Genomic DNA, 19,122 nt, shown 5'->3' with positions numbered 1-19,122 from the left:
TTTGACTAGCAACCATCTTGTTGCAAATCATGCTTCATTACTGTGATGTAAACAAAAGCCTACTGGCAACTTATACAAAGTGACAAGACTTATGTTTATGTTTTAATTTTCTGCTTCAATACAGGAAAGAAACAAAGTGAAGGAAGTCAGCAGTGTAGTTTACCTTGCCTACGAGCTTCCCCCTGCGGTTCATACACAGGTAATAATTGGTTTCCTTCCCTCGGATTCGCACCTGGCTGCCGAAGGTGTCTGCCTCCACTACGAGCTGGGCTTGTGAAGAGACAGGCAGAGAGACAGACAGACGTTACTAAAATATCACGGTGAGCTCTGGTGTTGCAATGACGTAAAAAATTTGGGTTTATAATTTGATGTGATGGCTCTGTTTCAGCAGCTGCCTTGACTGGCACTATTAATAGTCGAGAGAGAGGGGTGGATTGATAACCTGATGGCTTTAAGCCAAATAAAGCTCAATATAATTGACATCAGCAGTTGACAGAGGTACCTAGAATCCTAGATAACCATACCAGTAACAATGCCAGTATCTTTTCCGTTTAGTGTGTTTATGGTACTTCTGGTAATGAATTCAAATAATGAGTCAAGACAGAGGTGTTAAAAAAATTGGCTTCACTTCCGGTTCATTTGTCAGACTTAAAATGGAAGGTCGAGTGGATCGTACTGCATTATGGGATACAATTTGGCAGTGGTGGGTGATCGAGATCTCCATGCATACTCCAGACAATATTCATAAAGCATGCTGCAGAAATAGTATGAGTAGTATTGTAAATATGCTCTTCTGAACCTAGCCTCTCTGTCACTGCATTTTAAAAACCTCCTGCTATTTCACTGAGGTCATTCAGCCTGTGTGTGTGTGTGTGTGTGTGTGTGTGTGTGTGTGTGTGTGTGTTTCAGGATATGGCAGTTGAAGCTCTGAAATGGCTCCTTACGTGACCTTTATGAGTGTAAGGGTCACCAGAGATCAATAACCTCTTTGTCGTCCTCCAATCTCTCCTCATCCAGACATCCCTCACTCGCTGTGTAAATACATTCATCCACATCCCCCTTCCCATCTCCCTGTTTTTTTCTTCCCTTTATTTCCTGACGAGGAGAGTCGATCATGAAAACGCGGAAGCCTTTAGAACAATACAAAAATTAAAGAATTATGATGACGAATCTCACAAAATCTGTTAAGATCACGTCCTGTCATTTATTCTCTCCTGAGAAATTAGTAAAAAAAAAAAAAAAAAAAGATGTTTATGACTTAAATGACTTAATTAAAGCAAAGCTTGTTTTAGGACCATTAAGATTTTCTGAATTCTGACATTAATTTAATGAGAATTGAGCCCCTTTCAGCCCATTTTCTCATTCAGTTGTAGTTTGGTTAATGCAATGATATATATATATATTTTTTTAATTTAAAGTATTTATATATAATGGTTAGTATTTGCTATATTACATTTAATTTATACTGACTTAAATATAATGTTGTATCACAGTATTTTTGTACTATAATACATTAAAATACTATAAAGTATACTTTATAGTTTTTTATATTTTGAATTAGTTTTTATTTTTGTATTTTCCATTTAAATGTACTAAAAATTTTTTTTAATATTTTTTATTTTATTTCAGGTAATGTTTATTTTATTACAAGATAACCCTGCTACATTAATGAAATTCTTGAAATTACAATATATGCATGCTAAATTATTCAGAAAATGTCACATTTTTAAATTATTATTTATGTGGATTTTTGATGTTTTTGTGAGATTCATGCATGAATGAAACAGGCCCAATGTTCGATTCAACTTCCTTGCCCATTGACTGTGTGCTTCTGAAACACATCCGAGACCATTGAGAGGAGGAGAGGGGGATGGATGGATGAATGGATGAATGGGGGAGAGGATAGTGGTCGACTGACAGGTTTTTCAGTAGCCAATAATGATATCTAGAGGTCGGGATGTAAACATAATGTATCACTATACAAAATTGAAATAACCCATTAAACATGAAAGTATTATGCAATAATTGAAGACATTTCTCCTTATATGAAAGCTTTTTGGCATTAAAAGGGTCATGAACTGCACTTATAACGTTAGTATGCTTTTTACATCAAAAATTGTCATAATTTAGAAATAAAAGGCATTTTTCCTACCCTGATTTTAGCCCTCTGATTTGAACACTCTGTTTTAAGGGGCGTGTCTGCTGTGAGACTGCTGTGATTGGCTAACATCTTTGCCTATGAAATAGCTATTACTCTCTTTAGCACGTATTTACTATTACAGCTCTCAAGGTTAACTAATCATGAAAAGTGTTGATTATAGCATTACATTTAGATCTATGGCATTATATTTAGATGGCATTAGATCGTGGCATGGAAGGTAGCTGATCACAGACACGTTGTTGAGCGCATGAAAGCAGTGATCTTGTCATTGCAACTCAATTTCTGCACATTAACGAAAGCTTTCATCATAACTAACAGTGCAAACATGATGTAACTAAGAGATACTTTGAATAAAACAGGAGTTTTGGTGCGAGTCCAGAATTCAGTCACTGATAAACAGCTCCAGCGATTGTGAACGGAACATTCTTTGATCGCTTTCTATGTATAATTTAATCACCGTTTAAATAAGAGATTATTTTCATCCTCCTAAGAGAAACTACGTGAAGTTGAACGTTTAGTCACTGTTTTGATTTACTGACACAGACAAAGAACATCTGACTGTACATGAATCATTAATATCAGATCAGGCATTAGAATTAACACAGTTACTTACATGTTGTTGCATTACTGTCGAGTCCATATCGTAAAAGTCAAAAGTCAGCCGAAATGCGATATGATTTACCAAAGAATCCACAGTGAAATGTACCGAATACAAATAAATAATGCTCAACTGAGACATTCACATTGTTGAAAATAAATAACCATATTCCTAGCATTAGGATCCTTTGAAAGGTAATGATATTTTTAGTCCAGTATCGCTCTTCTCTCCTCCTCATCTCACTAACACGGCAGTGGGCGGAGCTAACATTGCAATGATGAAGTAAGCGTTGATTTCTTCTGCGGCGGCGGGGTTTCACCTGTCATAGATAGGCACATTACGGGACGAGTCGTTCGCTGGGTCTGGTGTAAATAAAAGCTTTTATTGGTCTAACAAATAAGTTTTCAGTTCTGAAACTTACAGGATATTCTTATAGTATGATGACTCTTATATCAAAAGCTCAAGGAAAAGTTGATTTCTCAGTTCATGACCCCTTTAAGAGTTCTTTAAAACTGATTCAAGAACACTAGGTTCTAGATAGAACCACATTGAACCTTTTTTCTAGGAGTGAGTTGTTTTTCTTGGAATTTCAACAAAAATCTACAAGAAAACAGAATTCATTGGCTTCTTTTTATCTCTCTGTCTGTAAATCACTGTATCAGCAGTAGCTGAGTCTTTGTCTTCTACTTTTCCTGTTTCCTGAGTGTGTGTGTTTGTGGGTGGTCTTTATCATGTGTGTTTGCTAGAAGAGTGAGACATACGTGTGTGTGTGTGCGTGTGTGTTGTTACCATATTTGTCTCCGTCCTCTCCGCGGGCGCTGATTTTGCGTCCGAGCACCTGGACGTGTTTCCCACTAGTGCGGCTGTAAAGCTGGTACACGCGATGATGTCGCCGGCTCATGGCGTCTCGTGCACGAGTCTGATTCTCCACGTGCACGCTGAAATTCACCCCATCCACTCCAAACACCTGCAGGCAACAGACCACACACATCCTCATGTCCAGCCTTTCTTCCCCTCTTAATCTGACATTTTTCTGTAGTGAAATCACTGTAGAAACAATTCTCATCATCACTAACAAAAAAGTACCATGGTAATGGCCTATAGTTTGACTTTATGGTGTTTATTGTTAAAGCAGGCATTTCACATCAGAATGTGAGTTTGCAGTGGATTGTGGATGATTTGAAACATGTATGTTTTTTTCTACTTCAGAATTTCACTTTTAATTCAATGTGTTACTTGTGGTTTCTTTGCAGTTGTTTGTGAAATTTACTAGCAATTTCTGAGTGAAAACTGTTTCTACGCCAAAGTACTGTACTAATGTTAACTAATGTTATGCAATGTGACCGTATCAAGTGTTTTGATGTTAGACTATTAAGACAAACATATTTGAAATAACGTGTACTGACAAATTATGCACAGTAAGACCAGGAATGTGTATTAAACAGTCTGTTTTGTTTCATGTTGAGCAGGTTAACTCACCTGTAGAGGATTACACATGACCAGCATAATCTGGATATACCTGAGGAGCCAGAGAGAGAGAGCAATCAAGGTCAGGTGAGTGTTTCCATGGTAACAAAAACAAATCCACCCTGCATCCCAAAGCCCTGCTGACGGATCAGATCCACAGGGAAAGGGGTGTTATAATTAACATCTTAAGAGCTTGAAGTTTATGAAAAGGACATTGTACAGTCAGACGCTCATTATCACAAAATCGTAACTTATATCATACTGAAGTTTGTTTATCCCGCTCATACTTCTCAAATAAAAAATAAATGGACATGAAATATTTAATATTTTTAAGTTATTTGGTTACTCTTTACCCATTACTTAACAATGAGCAATACATTTGTTAACATATTATTCATCTTTGTTAATGTTAGTTAATATAAATACAACTGTTCATTGTTACACTGAAAAAAGTACTTTGAAACAAATGTAACTCAGAAATTTCTAGTAAATTTCACACATAATTACACAGAAATGGCAAGTAACACATTGACATAAACATGAAATTTTGAAGTAGAAAGCATTTTCTTGTAAAACATGCTCCAATATATATATATATATATATATATATATATATTTTTTTTTTTTTTTTCGAAATACCATTTTTTGCAGTGTTAGCTCAGGTCCATTAAATAATGTCGGAATATACATCTAACAGATTTTAATAATGTATTAAATGTTAAAATTAACATTACCGACTTTTTTTAAAGCCTCGATGAAACAGAACTAGTGACAGATCTTTTCTTCTGCATTGTGAAATACATCCAAGTGTAACGAAGGCGGGGTTTGATTCTATGCAGCGGTTGCTAATTGGATGTTGAGATGTGGGCGTGGCTCTCAAATGTGGAGGAGTGGATGGACATGAGCTTACAGGGGCGGAGTTTAAGAGCACTAAATGATTGGAGAATCCTGCGTACGTCACCAGAGAGAAGTCTGTCATTTTCACTGGATGATCGAGTTATGAGTTTTTAATGTTATGAGTTATGACATTTTGATAAAACATTACGAGGTCAAAACATTTTTAAAATATGAAATACATGCATGGATAAATTGACTCTTTTCACAGGTTAATTTTATTCCCATTTTTAAAAATATTTATAACACTATACTTTATATTACCTTGGCATTAAATGACAGAAAGTGTTTCTAATACAAAGGCCAAGGGAGTGATGGCAAATTTTACATGGTTCTGTCTCTTTAATTAATCTCATGATATTTTTTTCCTCTTGTGGAAAGTCAAAGAAACATTATTGTGGATTTTTTTTCTTTTGCTATTGGAGCAAATGGGAATGCAAAAATTATACTTGTTGCAGTTTCCATTCACCACTATCCACATTATTTTGCGATGGAAGTAAGCTATTTTCTGTGAATTTCTGTGCGAGATTTCAGATTCATTAGCAGCTGTAGGGAAATGACTAGAAGAATTACTGCTCTACAAACCAGTGTGTTCTTGATTATGATAATAAATTAAAATGATGTGATGATAAATTCCAGTTTGCAAAAATCAAGCAGCATAACTGACTGTGTTTGTACAGCTAAAATAACTGGAAGTGAATGACACCGTAGGACTCGCACATTCAAGTTACAAATGGCCTGATCGCTCTTACATTAAAAATTAGGTGGACAGAAGTTATATGATGTAATAACTTAGGGTCCGATGTTTACAATAAGATCTATAACATTCATTTAGAAAATAGATTAATTTTCATTTCATTTTTAAGCTACTTTCCCTTCTTGGTTTAATCTCCACGTGTTGTTGGAAAAGGGAAAAACCTGACATTTGAAGTATAACTCACATTTTCATGGAAACTTGGACGCCCGTGGGTGTGAGTAAGATTTTAAGCGTATAAGAGCGAGTGGATGAGGGCAGTGCTGCACGGCCCACGGTAAAGTCCTCCATCACCACAGGCCCTTTCCTGGCAGGGGACCGTGACTTTGAAATCGAACAGGCCTGCAGGACGGATCAGTGCGTCTGCTCAACATAAGTCAGTGTGAAAAGTCCGATGTTATGACAGCCAAAGAGGAGACCACAGGCCCCTACGGGACTAACGCCTGCTGCAAACTCAAACTATAGAAACCAGTGGAGGAACAGGTTTCACTTCTGCTCAAATACACTTGATGGTGACATGTGTAATTTTTCTGATGTAAAAACATTTTCTTCTATCCCAGCTGAATACGTAGAGACAACTATAAGTAAACCATTCACAGGCTGATTCACCCGAACAGCGTAAAACTGTGAGACTGATTGTTTGAGCTTCAACTTCGGATCAACCAACTGAGCATTACTGAACTAAACTGAAACCAACATTGAGCTGAATAATGACAAATGTCTTCTGTAGAGCTGCTTTACAGCTGAAACTGAAACTGCCCCTTTTCATAAGATGTAATATAAGTCTTTGGTGTCCCCAGAATGTGTCTGTGAAGTTTCAGCTCAAAATACCCCACGCTTTAACAGCTCACGCTTCCGTTGCTCAACAACAACAAAGCTGGAGAATCTCACGCAGCCAAAATGAGGATTGTCAGTAACGGTGTTCAGCCTTACATTGTTCAAACTGGAGTCAGACACTGATGGAGAGACTCAGGAAGAAGTTACACCTTTTAGAATGAAACTGGACATTTCTGAATGGTTAGTGGATAAATTTATGTAGTTGCTGTGGAGTTGATTCAACTCATCAACTAGCATGTGGCGTCATGTTAAATTCTTTGTGCAAATCGTTTGTGAAGCAGTCTGGCGTAAAATGACGGCATGGTAACAACACTGTACTACAACAACTCTTCCTCTTCTCTAAAGCAGCCCAACATGGCCTCACCCCCTTTGTTGTGTTCTCAGGGGCGGGGTTTATGTAAATTTTGGGGTTTGTGATGTCACCAACCCCGGAAGAAGCTCGTTGTAGTCCCTGCCAGCCGTTTGTTGTAGTCCTTAAAAAGTGATTTCTATAAAAGAAAATATCTCCCTTCCATTAAACTTTGAGCGTTGTAACTTTGCAGATGTTGTTTATGCTCAAACAGCAACATTACAAACTAACTAAAGTTAAAAAAGTGACTTCAGAATCAAGGACCCCTTTAAAATAAAGGTTCCAAAAGAAGGTTTTCACCATAGAAGAACCATTATTTTTAAGAGTGTGAATGAATTTTGAAGCACTGTTATATTCCTGTTTAATTCTGTGAAGATGCTTTGAAACAATCTGTATTGACTTATAAGGACTATTTGTTCCGGACTGTTTGAAAACATTATTTTTGCAATTGCATTTGGTGTGTTACTTATGCAGAAATGACATGCTTCTCCTTCAAATGCAATTAGATGTTTTTTGTTTTAGAGTTTAAAATAGTTTATTATAATTAATCAAACACAAAGCTGTTGGAAAGGAGAACTCATAACTGTTTAACTCCTAAAGTGCTTCCCATCGATGTGAACACAATGCAATTACTTAAAGCTCCTTAGAAATAAGACTAGACACAAATGACTCAATAGTTGTCATACAGTAAGAGTACAGAACTATAAATATAGAGATATGTGAGATCACTGGGAAACATTTGAGAAGCAGGAGACTCCAGCAAAGATCTCCCTTTACTTCCATTTAATTTTGCTGCTCTCTGGAAGATATTAACCTACTGCCTATAATTGGTACACAGACTTCTGAGGTCTCTAAATGATCAACATGATCAAAACTTGCTGAAAAACCTGTTGCACACATTCTTCTGTCATCTGATTAATAGTTTATACTTTTTTGGCAAGTAAAAGGCCTTTTAGTATAATTGTACAAATGTCCACCTTCAGCTCGTGGTTCACATGTCTTTTTTGCTGTGAAATCTTTACAGATTTTTATAAAGTACATGTAAGAATAACTTATATTGTTAGTAATATTTCGAGATTAACACTTACTGGACTGAAGCAACTGTAGTTTACTTGATTATCCATACATCCTGTTTTAGAAAAATCATGTTAAAATGTGAGTATTAAATATGATAATCAGGCTTTTGAGGAAGGTTTTATTTTCTCTCAATCGTCATTGTATTGCATTACGTTATATTTTTAACTACAGAGCTTTGATCATAAACTAAGTATTTCAATATCATCTTACATATTATTGGAGATAGAGTGATATTCATATGTATTTTATGCAAGTAGTCTACTGTACTGTTATAATGATCTCATTGATTTACATTACAAGTAGAATTACAAACAGAATCAGAATTTCACTTTTTTTTAGCCACATAAATCTCAGCATCTGCACCAAAAAGTAAAAGTAAGTAAGTAAGTTATTTTTGCTCAGTTTGGGCCTCGGAATAAAATTGAGGTGTTTTTCCTCCATATTCTCACTATATCAGACTATATGAACCATTAAAGCCTGATGTATCAAATATGATACTCAACAAAAAACACATGCAGACTTTTTTTTTTTTTAAACTAGGTTTTTCTGCCTATTATTTCATATGTCAAGCTTTACAGGGTTAATGAGAATCTCCATTGTGATGTTTCTTTCCTGTAGGTACAGACTTTAAAACAAACACACGCAGCCCAGTGGACTGACGCTGAGCTAAACTTTGCCTCTCAGCGCTGCAGTCGGCACAAGTCTACATGATGCTGGTCAACACCTGCTCAACAGAAGAGGTACAGATTCTGTTTTATGTATTTGCCTGTAGATGTGGTTTGTGAGCAGATTTTAGAAATTCTGATGCCACGTGTCATTTTTGGGATGTTAAAATGCATTCTTCAATCCCAGTTTAATGTGCAGATAGACATTTTCCTGTGCAGAACTCACTGTCATGATACTAGGTGTTGTGGTTGGTTGGGTAACACTTTATTTAAAGCCTTATGTATAATGCATTATAAAGGTATTCATAATGTATGTTATAATGCAATATATTTTTTTATAAATAATTGTAACCAAAGTTAAAATGCATTATAATATTTGCAGATTCCCTAGTACATCTGAAGTTGGCTGTTAGCCATGTGTTTTAATGCATTTTATATATATATATATATATAAAGGCTTTAAGTGAAGTGTTACCAAAAAAAAAAAAAACTAATAAAAATGACACACAACAAAACTGCTAAAACTTATCAATGATATTAAAATGACACCTTAATATTCTCTTTAATTTTCTCTCTCTAACAGCTTGTGAGCACATTTCTCTGTTTTTCCCTCCCTGTGTCCTTCTTGGCAAATGTTTCATGAAAACAGTGAATCAGATATCGCTCTCTCTGGGTGGTGTGGGTGTGGTCAGTGATGTCACTCATTGAGAAGGCGAGAGTGGGTGTGAACAGAGAAAAAAAAAGCGGAACCCATCACTTCCTCCTTATCGTCTCGCCAGTGACCCCGCGACCTCCCCATGACCGAATGTCTGAGATCATGAGCGTGTGGGTGTGTGTACAAGTTTTGCTATACTTGTGAGGCCAAAAATTTTTTTTGACACTAGTCAAAAATGCCCTCACTAATAGTTGACTTTAAAGGAAACTACTGGTATGCTCATAAATCCCTGTAAATGTACTTCTGTTAGTGGTTAGTGTGAGGGTGATGGTTGGTTTAGGGTATGAAAGGTCTTTACCAATCCCACATAGCATGCATATTTTGCCCGGATGTTTATTAGATATGTAAGATATTGGAGGCGTGAAATGCTAAAATGTTGCCTTTTGAACGTTCAGCAAATGTCTAGAATGTATGTGAATCTTTTTAAACATTTATAATGTTTTATCACAGTAATTGGTAACATTTTAGTTTAGGGTCCAATTCTCACTATTAACTAGTTGCTTATTAGCATGCATATTAGGATATTGGCTGTTTATTAGTACTTATAAAGCACATATTAATGCCTTATTCTGCATGACCAAATTCTACATCCCTTAATCATACCCAATACCTTAAATTAACAACTACCTTACTAACTATTAATAAGCAGTAATTAGGACATTTTGAACAATGTCCTAAGAACATTCTGAAGAGTATGAGTAAATTATAAGTATACTGTTTGTCCAACCAATGGAAGACCAATTGAGTGTTTGAAAACATTTATTTTTCATGATTATTTTGGTGATTTAGTTTGGTGGTGCAGAAATGACACATCTCATCTTATATCAGATGCGCCTTAGTCATATGTGTGCTTATTCAGAGACAGCCGCAAAGGAAGTCTTATGATTTCTTATATGGTTTCAGAAGCAACACATTTCCATTGACGCTGACACACACGATTCCAGAAATGCCCTCTGACCCCTGATGTAACAGCGCATCATTGAGCTCATTCCACCAGATTCCCAGTCAATGAGGTTTCCTCTGTCTGACGTTATGATTAGTGAGAATTGCGGCCAGGTTGCAGCTATTTGCGACATTAATATTATTCCGATCGCGATAAGACGGTAGTTTTTGATTTATTCTGGATGATTCAGCTGCGGCCCGTCGCTTGTTTACATCCCAAAAATTCACCCTGCAAAATGAAATCACCACCAGGGTCATTGGAGACGCCGCAAACAGAGGAAAACATGCCGGAGGGGAAAAAAAAGACAGGAATGGAGGAGATATGAAAGGAATTGAGAGAGTGTTTCTCATCTTGTCGTTTTTAATCCCTTGCTCTTTCTCTCCCTTCCTCTCTCTTGTTTCCCTGTCTGGAAGTAGAGAATGAAAGACTCCCCCACACTGCCTCAGCTATGAAGAGATATGAGAGAGAAGAAGGAAGCGTCTCACCAGCTGACAGCTGCAACGAAACAGACACACACATGTACACGCTCTCTCCATCATGCCTGTCAACACACACTTAATGTACACATGCACTCATAACGCCACCCTCACATCCAATCATACTGCTCGACAAAACCACACAATTAAAGGAATGGTTCAGTACAAGTTAATGGAAAAGTTCACCCAAAACTTTGTAGTTTACTCACCCAAAATTGGTGGTAGAAACAATTTTTACTCAAACGTTGCTAGTAAATTTCACAAACAATTACAAAGAAATGGGTATTAGAAACGTCTGTTTTTTTTTTGTTTTTTTTTTAATTTGTTTTGCAGAATGTCCAATCTGCTGCTTTCCTTACAGTGAAAGTGGTGGGATGGATGCTGTTGAGCTATAAAAATAAATAAATAAATAAATAAAATAAAATAAAATAATGTCCATATAAAATTATCATAACATAAGGATTATCAGTTTTTAGATTTTTAAATTAAATTTTTAATGAAATTTTAGTTTGTTCCTCACACAACACTTCATATGCTTCAGAAGACTTGGAATATAGTACACAAGTCATAAGGACTACTATGATTTTGTTTTTGTTTTTTAAATGCTTGTTTTATAAACTATAAAGTAAGCAAATTTTTCACACAGCTCTATATATAAAGTTGTGTGTGTGTGTGTGTATTATGTGTGTGTGTATATATATATATATATATATATACACACACACACACACACACACACACAGTACACTCACGTAAAGCGATATATAGCAAATCTGAACTGCTTGATTACATGTATTGTTGCAAAATGTAAACTATATTATCACCCTGCTCTAATCTGCTAAATGTGATTACATGTTACATATTAAGATATTATCAATATTAACATCATGATTCTCTGTAAAGCTGCTTTAACAATACACATTTCTGAAAAGCGCTATACAAATACATTTGACTTGACATTCAACAGTAAAAACAAGCAGAAATCAGACTGAAATGTATTGTCTGTGGTAATGCACAGCATATCATAAATGCTGTACATAAAACTTAACTTGTTTTGAAATGGAGCATTTCTTTAAAATTCTCTTAAAACACACACACACACACACAGTGGCATTTCATTCACATTCAAATGTGTTGTACACGTCAGCTAAACACTCCCTACATTAAACAGCAAACCACAGGAACACACACCCTATAATAGCAGCACAGTGTACAAAAACCACATTTCCCATGTTCACCGTTGTTGTACACTTGGTAACTACCCAAACATGGGTAGGAAGTTTATGTAAGTGAAGGTGAATGCTTCCATGAACAAAGTGCTATTACAATATTATAACATTATTAGAGACCAGATAACTCTGAACGAATGTTTTATTAATGTTACTAGAAGAACATTTGTTCATAACGCTGAGAGAACCTTGCCAGAACGTTCTGAGAATGTTCCCTGTTATCTGTGCTCATGCTGTTGTTCATTATGGTAGGCTCAGTTGCTGAACAGTGCTGAATAGTTGGTGAGTTGCTCAGAAAATTGGCTTTGATATGTAAATGTCATAACTGTCATAACAACGACGGTTTCTGAACAAGTCGTTTTTGCAGCTTAGTTTCCATTGTGAATGTTTGCATAGTACAGCAAACTCTTATTTCAAAGGACAAGGGAAATCATGTTTTCCACAATATGTCCACTTTAATCTTTGACCTCACAAGAGCTGAATCAAGCAGGCCTATAATATTTGTAGAAAGCTATCTGTTAGAATTCCCATTCATCTTTTTGGCAGTTGTTTGGCTGGTGCATGCAATTTCGAAGTACTTGATTTGAAATGTGCCATTTTACATAAACGTTTTTTGAGAACAAGAAAAAATATCTGGAAAAAGTACACTAATTTTGATGGTTTTTGCAGTCAGATTGTATAGTTACAGTGGCTAACAGGGCCTTACTAACCAGCAGAACCCCTTGATGCTGAATTATCTTCAAACCAATCAGATTCTTGGATTTGATCTGTCATTCTGTTCTATCATTTCCTGGCGTTTATACAGCACATAAAACAAGCCATGAAACGCAGGTGTCACCGCACCCTAAAAACATTTTTCCCTATTATTAAACTCCTCCACTTGCTGAAGATGTTTAAATGAAGCTGTAGGAAAATGTAAAAGCATGAGAATAGGCTCATCTCTCTCCAGAACGGATCGAGACGGCCCTTTTCTTCACCTCCACTCATACTGGCCCAAAATGCTCACAAGCTCACGTGTGTTTGTGAAGTTTTCTCAGCAACACATTAACAATGTAAATGAAACAGAGACACTCTGTGTATCATGTTGCTAAACGGTGCGTCACTGAATGGCACAAACTTCACCTGTCTGGCCGGCACACCTGCTCTTTGACCCTTTGTACCTGAGATCCCCGATCGGCCACACACCTCGGCATCATCACTGACCAGATGTGCATATGCTGACCAGGTTCTCATGTGTGTTTATGTGTGTGCACACCTGCTCACATAAACAGCTCCTCTCCACCTGTGTGCACTGATTTATGCTGTCTGAATTTCTGATGTTAATATGTATGAAGCTGTATACACAAACTAACACACTAGCATTCAAACGTTTGGCAATAGCTTGTGGGCAGCGCGCCGACATATAGCACAGCTGCGCTTCGAGCGTCCCGGCTCGTGGACCTTTCCCAATCCCGTCCCCCTCTCTCTCCAACTTCGCTTCCTGTCAACTTACTGTCCTGTCATAATAAAGGCAAAAATGCCAAAAATAAATCTTTAAAAAAAAGAAAAAGGTTTGGGGTGGGTAAGATTTTTAAAATGTTTTTGAAAAAGTTTCACCAAGGCTGCATTTATTTGATCAAAAATACAGGAATACTGTGAAATATTATTACAATTCAAAATAGCTGTTTTCTATGTGCATATATTGTAAAATGTAATTTATTCCTGTAATGCAAAGCTGTATTTTCAGCATCATTACTCCAGTCTTCAGTGTCACATGATCCTTAAGAAATCATTCTAATATGCTGATTTGCTGCTTAAGAAACATTTCTGATTATTATCAATGCTGAAAACAGTTTTCCTTTTGTGGAAACCGTGATTCATTCATTTTCAGGATTCTTTGATGAATAGAGAGTTCAAAATAATAGCATTTATTTGACAGAAGTCTTTTGTAATATAAATGTTTTACTGTCACTTTTGATCATTTTAAAGGGTTAGTTCACCCAAAAATGAAAATTACCCTATGATTTAATCACCCTCAAGCCATCCTAGGTGTATATGACTTTCTTCTTTCTGACGACTACAGTCAGAGATATATTAAAAAAATATCTTGGCTCTTCTAAGCTTTATAATGGCAGATTTTGAAGCCCAAAAAAGTGCATCCATCCATCATAAAAGATATCCACACGGCTCTGGGGGGTTAATAAAGGCCTTCTGAAGCGAAGCGATGCTTCGTGTAAGAAAAATATCCATATTTAAAACTTTAAAAACTAAAATAACTTGCTTCCAGCAGACAGTCGTACGCATGTCAACTTACGCCAAAAGAGTAACCCCTGACGTGATGTAGGATTATTGTAAGCTTAGACGCCTCTCGCAGTTCAAACAAAAAGGACTGCACGACAAACTCAAGCTCCTCTTCTCTTGTATCGAAAATCCTCCGACAATTCTCTTTAAAGATTTTCGTTTTAGACTTCTAATTCGTGACCGGTGTTTTGTTTTTGTTTCAGAAGGCCTTTATTAACCCCCTGGAGCCGTTTGGATATCTTTTATGATGGATGGATGCACTTTTTTGGGCTTCAAAATCTCATCCTCTATTCACTGCCATTATAAAACCTGGAAGAGCCAGTACATTATTTAAAATAACTCCGACTGTATTCGTCTAAAAGAAAAAAGTCATATACACCTAGGATGGCTTGAGGGTGAGTAAATCATGGGGTCATTTTTTTAATTTTTGGGTATGTGTTTACTATACACACATGCTGTAAATTTGACTGATACGCATTAGTGTGCATGTGTTGTGTTTCTCCAATAGGCAGCAGAGGTCATGCATGCACACTGCACACGGTTTGCACATGCAAACTGCAGATCTGTGCATGCTGGCTGCAGATTAGCACACATTGGCTGCGGATCTGTGCACGTACGGTTGGCATAGCTGCCAAACCCTGGCTGCGCAGGTGAGACTGGCTCTGGGTCCCGTAAGAACTCTCAGCTGTTAAAACAGTAGTGCTTCACTGAGAGAGAGAGAGAGTGAGGGGAGAAAGAGGGAAAGAAAATGCAAAAAAAAAACTACTTCAGCTGCAACCTCGGATTCTCCGTATCCCTCCCAAACCGCAACGAGCCTGCGGCCTGCCAGAGAAAGAGAGAGAGGTGGGGGGAATGGGGAAAGAGAAGGAGAAAGAAAGAAAGAAAGTAGCTGCGAGCTTTACTCTACTGAGCGCTATTGTCGGCGGCCAAAACAAGCAAGGTGATGACATCATCAAACCTGAGACAGAATGGTTCCTGAAGGCGTTCGTGTGTAGAGTTGAACGCAGCGAGGTGGAGTCGTATCCCAAATCACCCTGCACACCCTTCAAGCACAATTTACACCGCTGGCCAACTTTAAACAATATAGCAGCACAGGGAAGGAAAGAGAAATGCAGTCAGGGCTGTAGGTGCTGCGAGTCTTAAGATTAATGTTCCAATGGTGTTCTCTGAAAGATCTACGGGAACAGAAAGTCCCATTTGTGCACTGTTGCATGTAACATATGTCACTGTAAAAGCCTGGATTTCTGTAGCACTCACTCAAGGTCACTGGATCGGTCTTGATATGGAAATATCTTTTCCTAGATTTTTGGAAGTTTTAAACCTATTTTGCTTCTGATGTTCTTATCAGTCTTGGCAAGTGAGACTTCTTCACCTGCTTCACCAGAAAAACAGCAGCACTTTTGCCAGAGCAGCACTATCCAGTATAGGAAAAAAACTGCTAGGATTTGTTTCGCAACAAATTTCACTTAGATATTTCTAGTGAATTTCACAAATGGTTACAAAGAAACTGCAAGTAGAAAGACTGAAATGGCATTTTCTTGTAAAACATCAGTTAAGCACAATGTTCAATGACGGCAAGACTTGATTTTAGCCATTAGGAATTGTAAATAGGTTCAATTCCATGCATTTCATCTTCCTACTTGTAGAGCATAAGCTTTGTACATTTCTGTCCTGATGTCCTACGTGAGTGCACTAATCAAGTCTTCTTCCATTGTCTACAGCTTATCGCTACGGCCTTGAGCAAGGCAGGTGCTCTGCTGAGAAGAGCTTTGATAGAAACGTGTCTGATAAATGGGGACTAACTTATCTTCACCTCATCTTAAACAAATAACCTCTAGCGCACCTGACGCCTCTCGCTTTCACAGGCCAACGAGACTTCAACACATCTGTGTCTGCTGTCTTCTCCTGTTTCTACAGACCCTGAATCACCTCAAATATGGTGCATCATTAGACATTGAATCCGTTTGTAACGACACTAACCTTGAGAACAAGCGCACACACTAAGCCAACATGATCTAGTCTCACTTCCACAATTCCTGGCTAATTCTGCACAACTGTCTGAGAATGTTAAAGCTCTGTTTGATGTTTTTCTGTCTCTAAACTGCAGTTTCCTGTCGGAGAAGGTCATGCGGCCGCCGCTCTTTCCAGACAGCAGATAAGGTGCCAGCTCTGTGCCTGCTTGAACAACCATCCTTGGTCGTTATTATTAGTAATTTGGAGAGCTCGGGACCAGACAGGCACTCCGTCTGCCTTTCGGGATATGGATTATCAGAGGCCCTTTGGTCCCATCCGCAGGTTGGGAAAGGAATGATAACCATCTCAAGATGACTGCCATGTGTGCACAACAAAAAATGAAAGGAAAATAAGGAGAGTGGCAGACACACCTTTGGAGCTGTTTTCATTGGATGGGCCTTACCTGAGCTGGGTGTGATTGACATCCGTGTCCATGGTAACCCATAAGTGTGATGTCATAAGATCATTATGTATGCAAGACTTGGAGTTTGTCATGTCAAGTGAAGCGTGTGGCACACAGACTGTGGTAATTGAGCTTTTTTGAAAGCAGCATTAATAATTTACGCATTACAACTCATTCTGCATGAGGTCATTCAGAAATGACTTACAAGACAGCCACCGTGGAGAGAAAGGCCCACATCGCTTCCTCCGCGTCCGTGTGGCTCCGTGCGCGCTTGAGAAACGGCTCTCCGGGTCACGGCTTCACGTCTGTCCGGTTTGTTTAATCCGTTTGAAGGCAGGGTCGGCGGACGTTTCCGCTGGCGCCGGTGGACTGCATCTTTTCACCGTCAACGGGCGGCTCGGGGTCAGCGGGGTGTGAGCGCACCACCGCCGATACGGATGGCTGCGGTCCGCGGTCGGTAACGGGCAGGGGGCGGGGCGGGGCAAGGCGGGGCGCAGCTGAATCCTCGGGAGTCTGACGAACAGGTGAAGCGAAGTTCAAACGCGACCCACACCTATACGCCGTTTCCGCTCATAAAAACTTTCCAAGCAAGTCCGACCGTAACTTTTCCTGCTGAAAATGTCCTTCCACAGATAAGGGTTAAAACTGATTAATTCCGTGGAGTGCATGCGCGCGCGTAAGAGTCTGTGTCAATGCTGAGCCGCCACGGGCGAAATGACGCGCCGCGGGAGGCAAAGCACCTGGACGGGGATGGAGCGATGAAGACGCGGCGGCGGCGAGCTGGACCCCGGGTATCGTGGAGCGTGCTCGGTCATGGCTGCTGCGCCGGGGAGACGGGGAAATGATGATGGGGAGAAAGTGAAAGCAGAAGGAAAGGCGGAGGGGTGAGAGGCACACGCTCGCAGCCACCCGCGACAGCAGCTCCCTGCACCTGATTTCCCGGACTCAATTCTGGAGCTCCAGCTCAACAGCAGCCAAAACACGGGCCGATGACATCACCTCCAAAATGTTTGAAGGGGGAAAGAATGCAATCTGAGCTTTTTATTTATTTTTTAAAATGAAGAAAGTTTGCAGCTCCCCCCAGAACAGCGCAAAAGTCTGCCCGACGAAAGGGCTTCGGTCGGTGAGGTAAAACGCGTCTTTTTTTGCGCATTAAAGAAGGCGACCCGTGCACTGGATGCAGCGTCCACTTAACCTGCGCCGCCTCCTCTTCCTCAGCCGCTTTCATTCACAAATTCACGTAAAACGTTGGATGCAAAAACTAACAACGCGTTTTTGCGCGCGCGGTGCGTAAACGCGGCTTGTTTCGTCTCCGCTCGTTTGTCTTCTGAAGCTCCACGGCAGAGCGCAGAAATCACTCCAAGAAGAAGAAGAAGAAAAAAAAAAAACAGAACAAGATTTCAGATCAATCCACCCTCCCTCCCCCAGCCCCCCTTCTCTCTCTCTCTCTCTCTCTCTCTCTCTCTCTCTCTCGCTCCCTCTCCTTTTGCTTTCCCCTCTCTCTCTCTCTCTCTCTCTCTCTCTCTCTCTCTCTCTCTCTCTCTCTCTCTCTCTCTCTCTCTCTCACACACACACACACACATACACTTATTGGATCCAAACGAGATTAATCAGCCTCTGTGTGATGTCGCCCGACTACAGCGAAAACACTCGCCAATGTCACCGTGTGCAACAAAGGAGCGCGCGCGCACGCACGCACAAGCGGTCCCAATGGGACGCATCGCGCTTCCGCTATAACAACTCCAGGGAAACAAGCTCAGGCCGGGTCCCAAACTAACCCAACACTTTAAGAGGGTAAAAATCTGCCCCTGGTTCAAACCCAAATCCCCCACCTCGTGTAAACCGGGACCAGTCAGAACGCTTTACGGTTCTTCCAGAAGTTTAGTGCTTTTGATGCATTTTGTTGCGTTTCTTGACTGTAAAACTCAAGAGGGCAGAGTGAAGAGAGACGGTTCGTTTGAAAGCGAGAGGGAGGTATGAAAGCTCACGGTCCGATCCAAAAGGAACATTTCTCAGCACCGCGACAGAACCGCAGACGGTCAGCCAAGCCAACACTCACCCACCCTCTCCGAACCCCCTCCTCTCTCTCTCTCTCTCTCTCCCACACACACACACACACACACACACACTTAGCTATCTAAATGAGGACATACCATAGACATCTGTTGTTTTATATAGACTTACCAGCTAACAAAAATATGTTCTAAGGACGTTTCGCTAATGTTCCCATTAAGCTATGGAAACGTTATTTCTTAGTGTTC

General features: G+C 39.2%; 1 protein-coding gene and 1 long non-coding RNA gene across 4 annotated transcripts in view; one reads left to right on the top strand and one right to left on the bottom strand.

Moving 5' to 3' along the window:
- Window positions 1-11,986, top strand: part of LOC127494728 (uncharacterized) — a 22,975-nt gene extending 10,989 nt beyond the window's left edge. Inside the window, exons 2-6 of one of the 2 annotated variants that reach the window (XR_007924957.1) lie at window positions 125-320; window positions 4,229-4,313; window positions 8,756-8,877; window positions 9,452-9,631; window positions 10,877-11,986. This is a non-coding gene — a long non-coding RNA (uncharacterized LOC127494728). The remainder of the gene's footprint in view (window positions 1-124; window positions 321-4,228; window positions 4,314-8,755; window positions 8,878-9,451; window positions 9,632-10,876) is intronic. The other variant, XR_007924956.1, reaches the window with a different exon arrangement.
- fgf18a (fibroblast growth factor 18a) overlaps window positions 1-19,122 on the bottom strand; it is a 23,156-nt gene extending 4,034 nt beyond the window's left edge. Inside the window, exons 1-4 of one of the 2 annotated variants that reach the window (XM_051860853.1) lie at window positions 17,067-19,122; window positions 4,239-4,278; window positions 3,549-3,726; window positions 164-270 (exon numbers count right to left, since the gene is read on the bottom strand). In XM_051860853.1, coding sequence (XP_051716813.1) covers window positions 164-270; window positions 3,549-3,726; window positions 4,239-4,278; window positions 17,067-17,098 — 357 coding nt within the window. In that variant the 5' untranslated portion in view covers window positions 17,099-19,122. The remainder of the gene's footprint in view (window positions 1-163; window positions 271-3,548; window positions 3,727-4,238; window positions 4,279-17,066) is intronic. The other variant, XM_051860852.1, reaches the window with a different exon arrangement.

The sequence above is a fragment of the Ctenopharyngodon idella genome, chromosome 14 (assembly GCF_019924925.1).
Source record: "Ctenopharyngodon idella isolate HZGC_01 chromosome 14, HZGC01, whole genome shotgun sequence".
NCBI lineage: Eukaryota > Metazoa > Chordata > Actinopteri > Cypriniformes > Xenocyprididae > Ctenopharyngodon > Ctenopharyngodon idella.
This window is presented reverse-complemented; position numbering and strand designations above follow the sequence as displayed.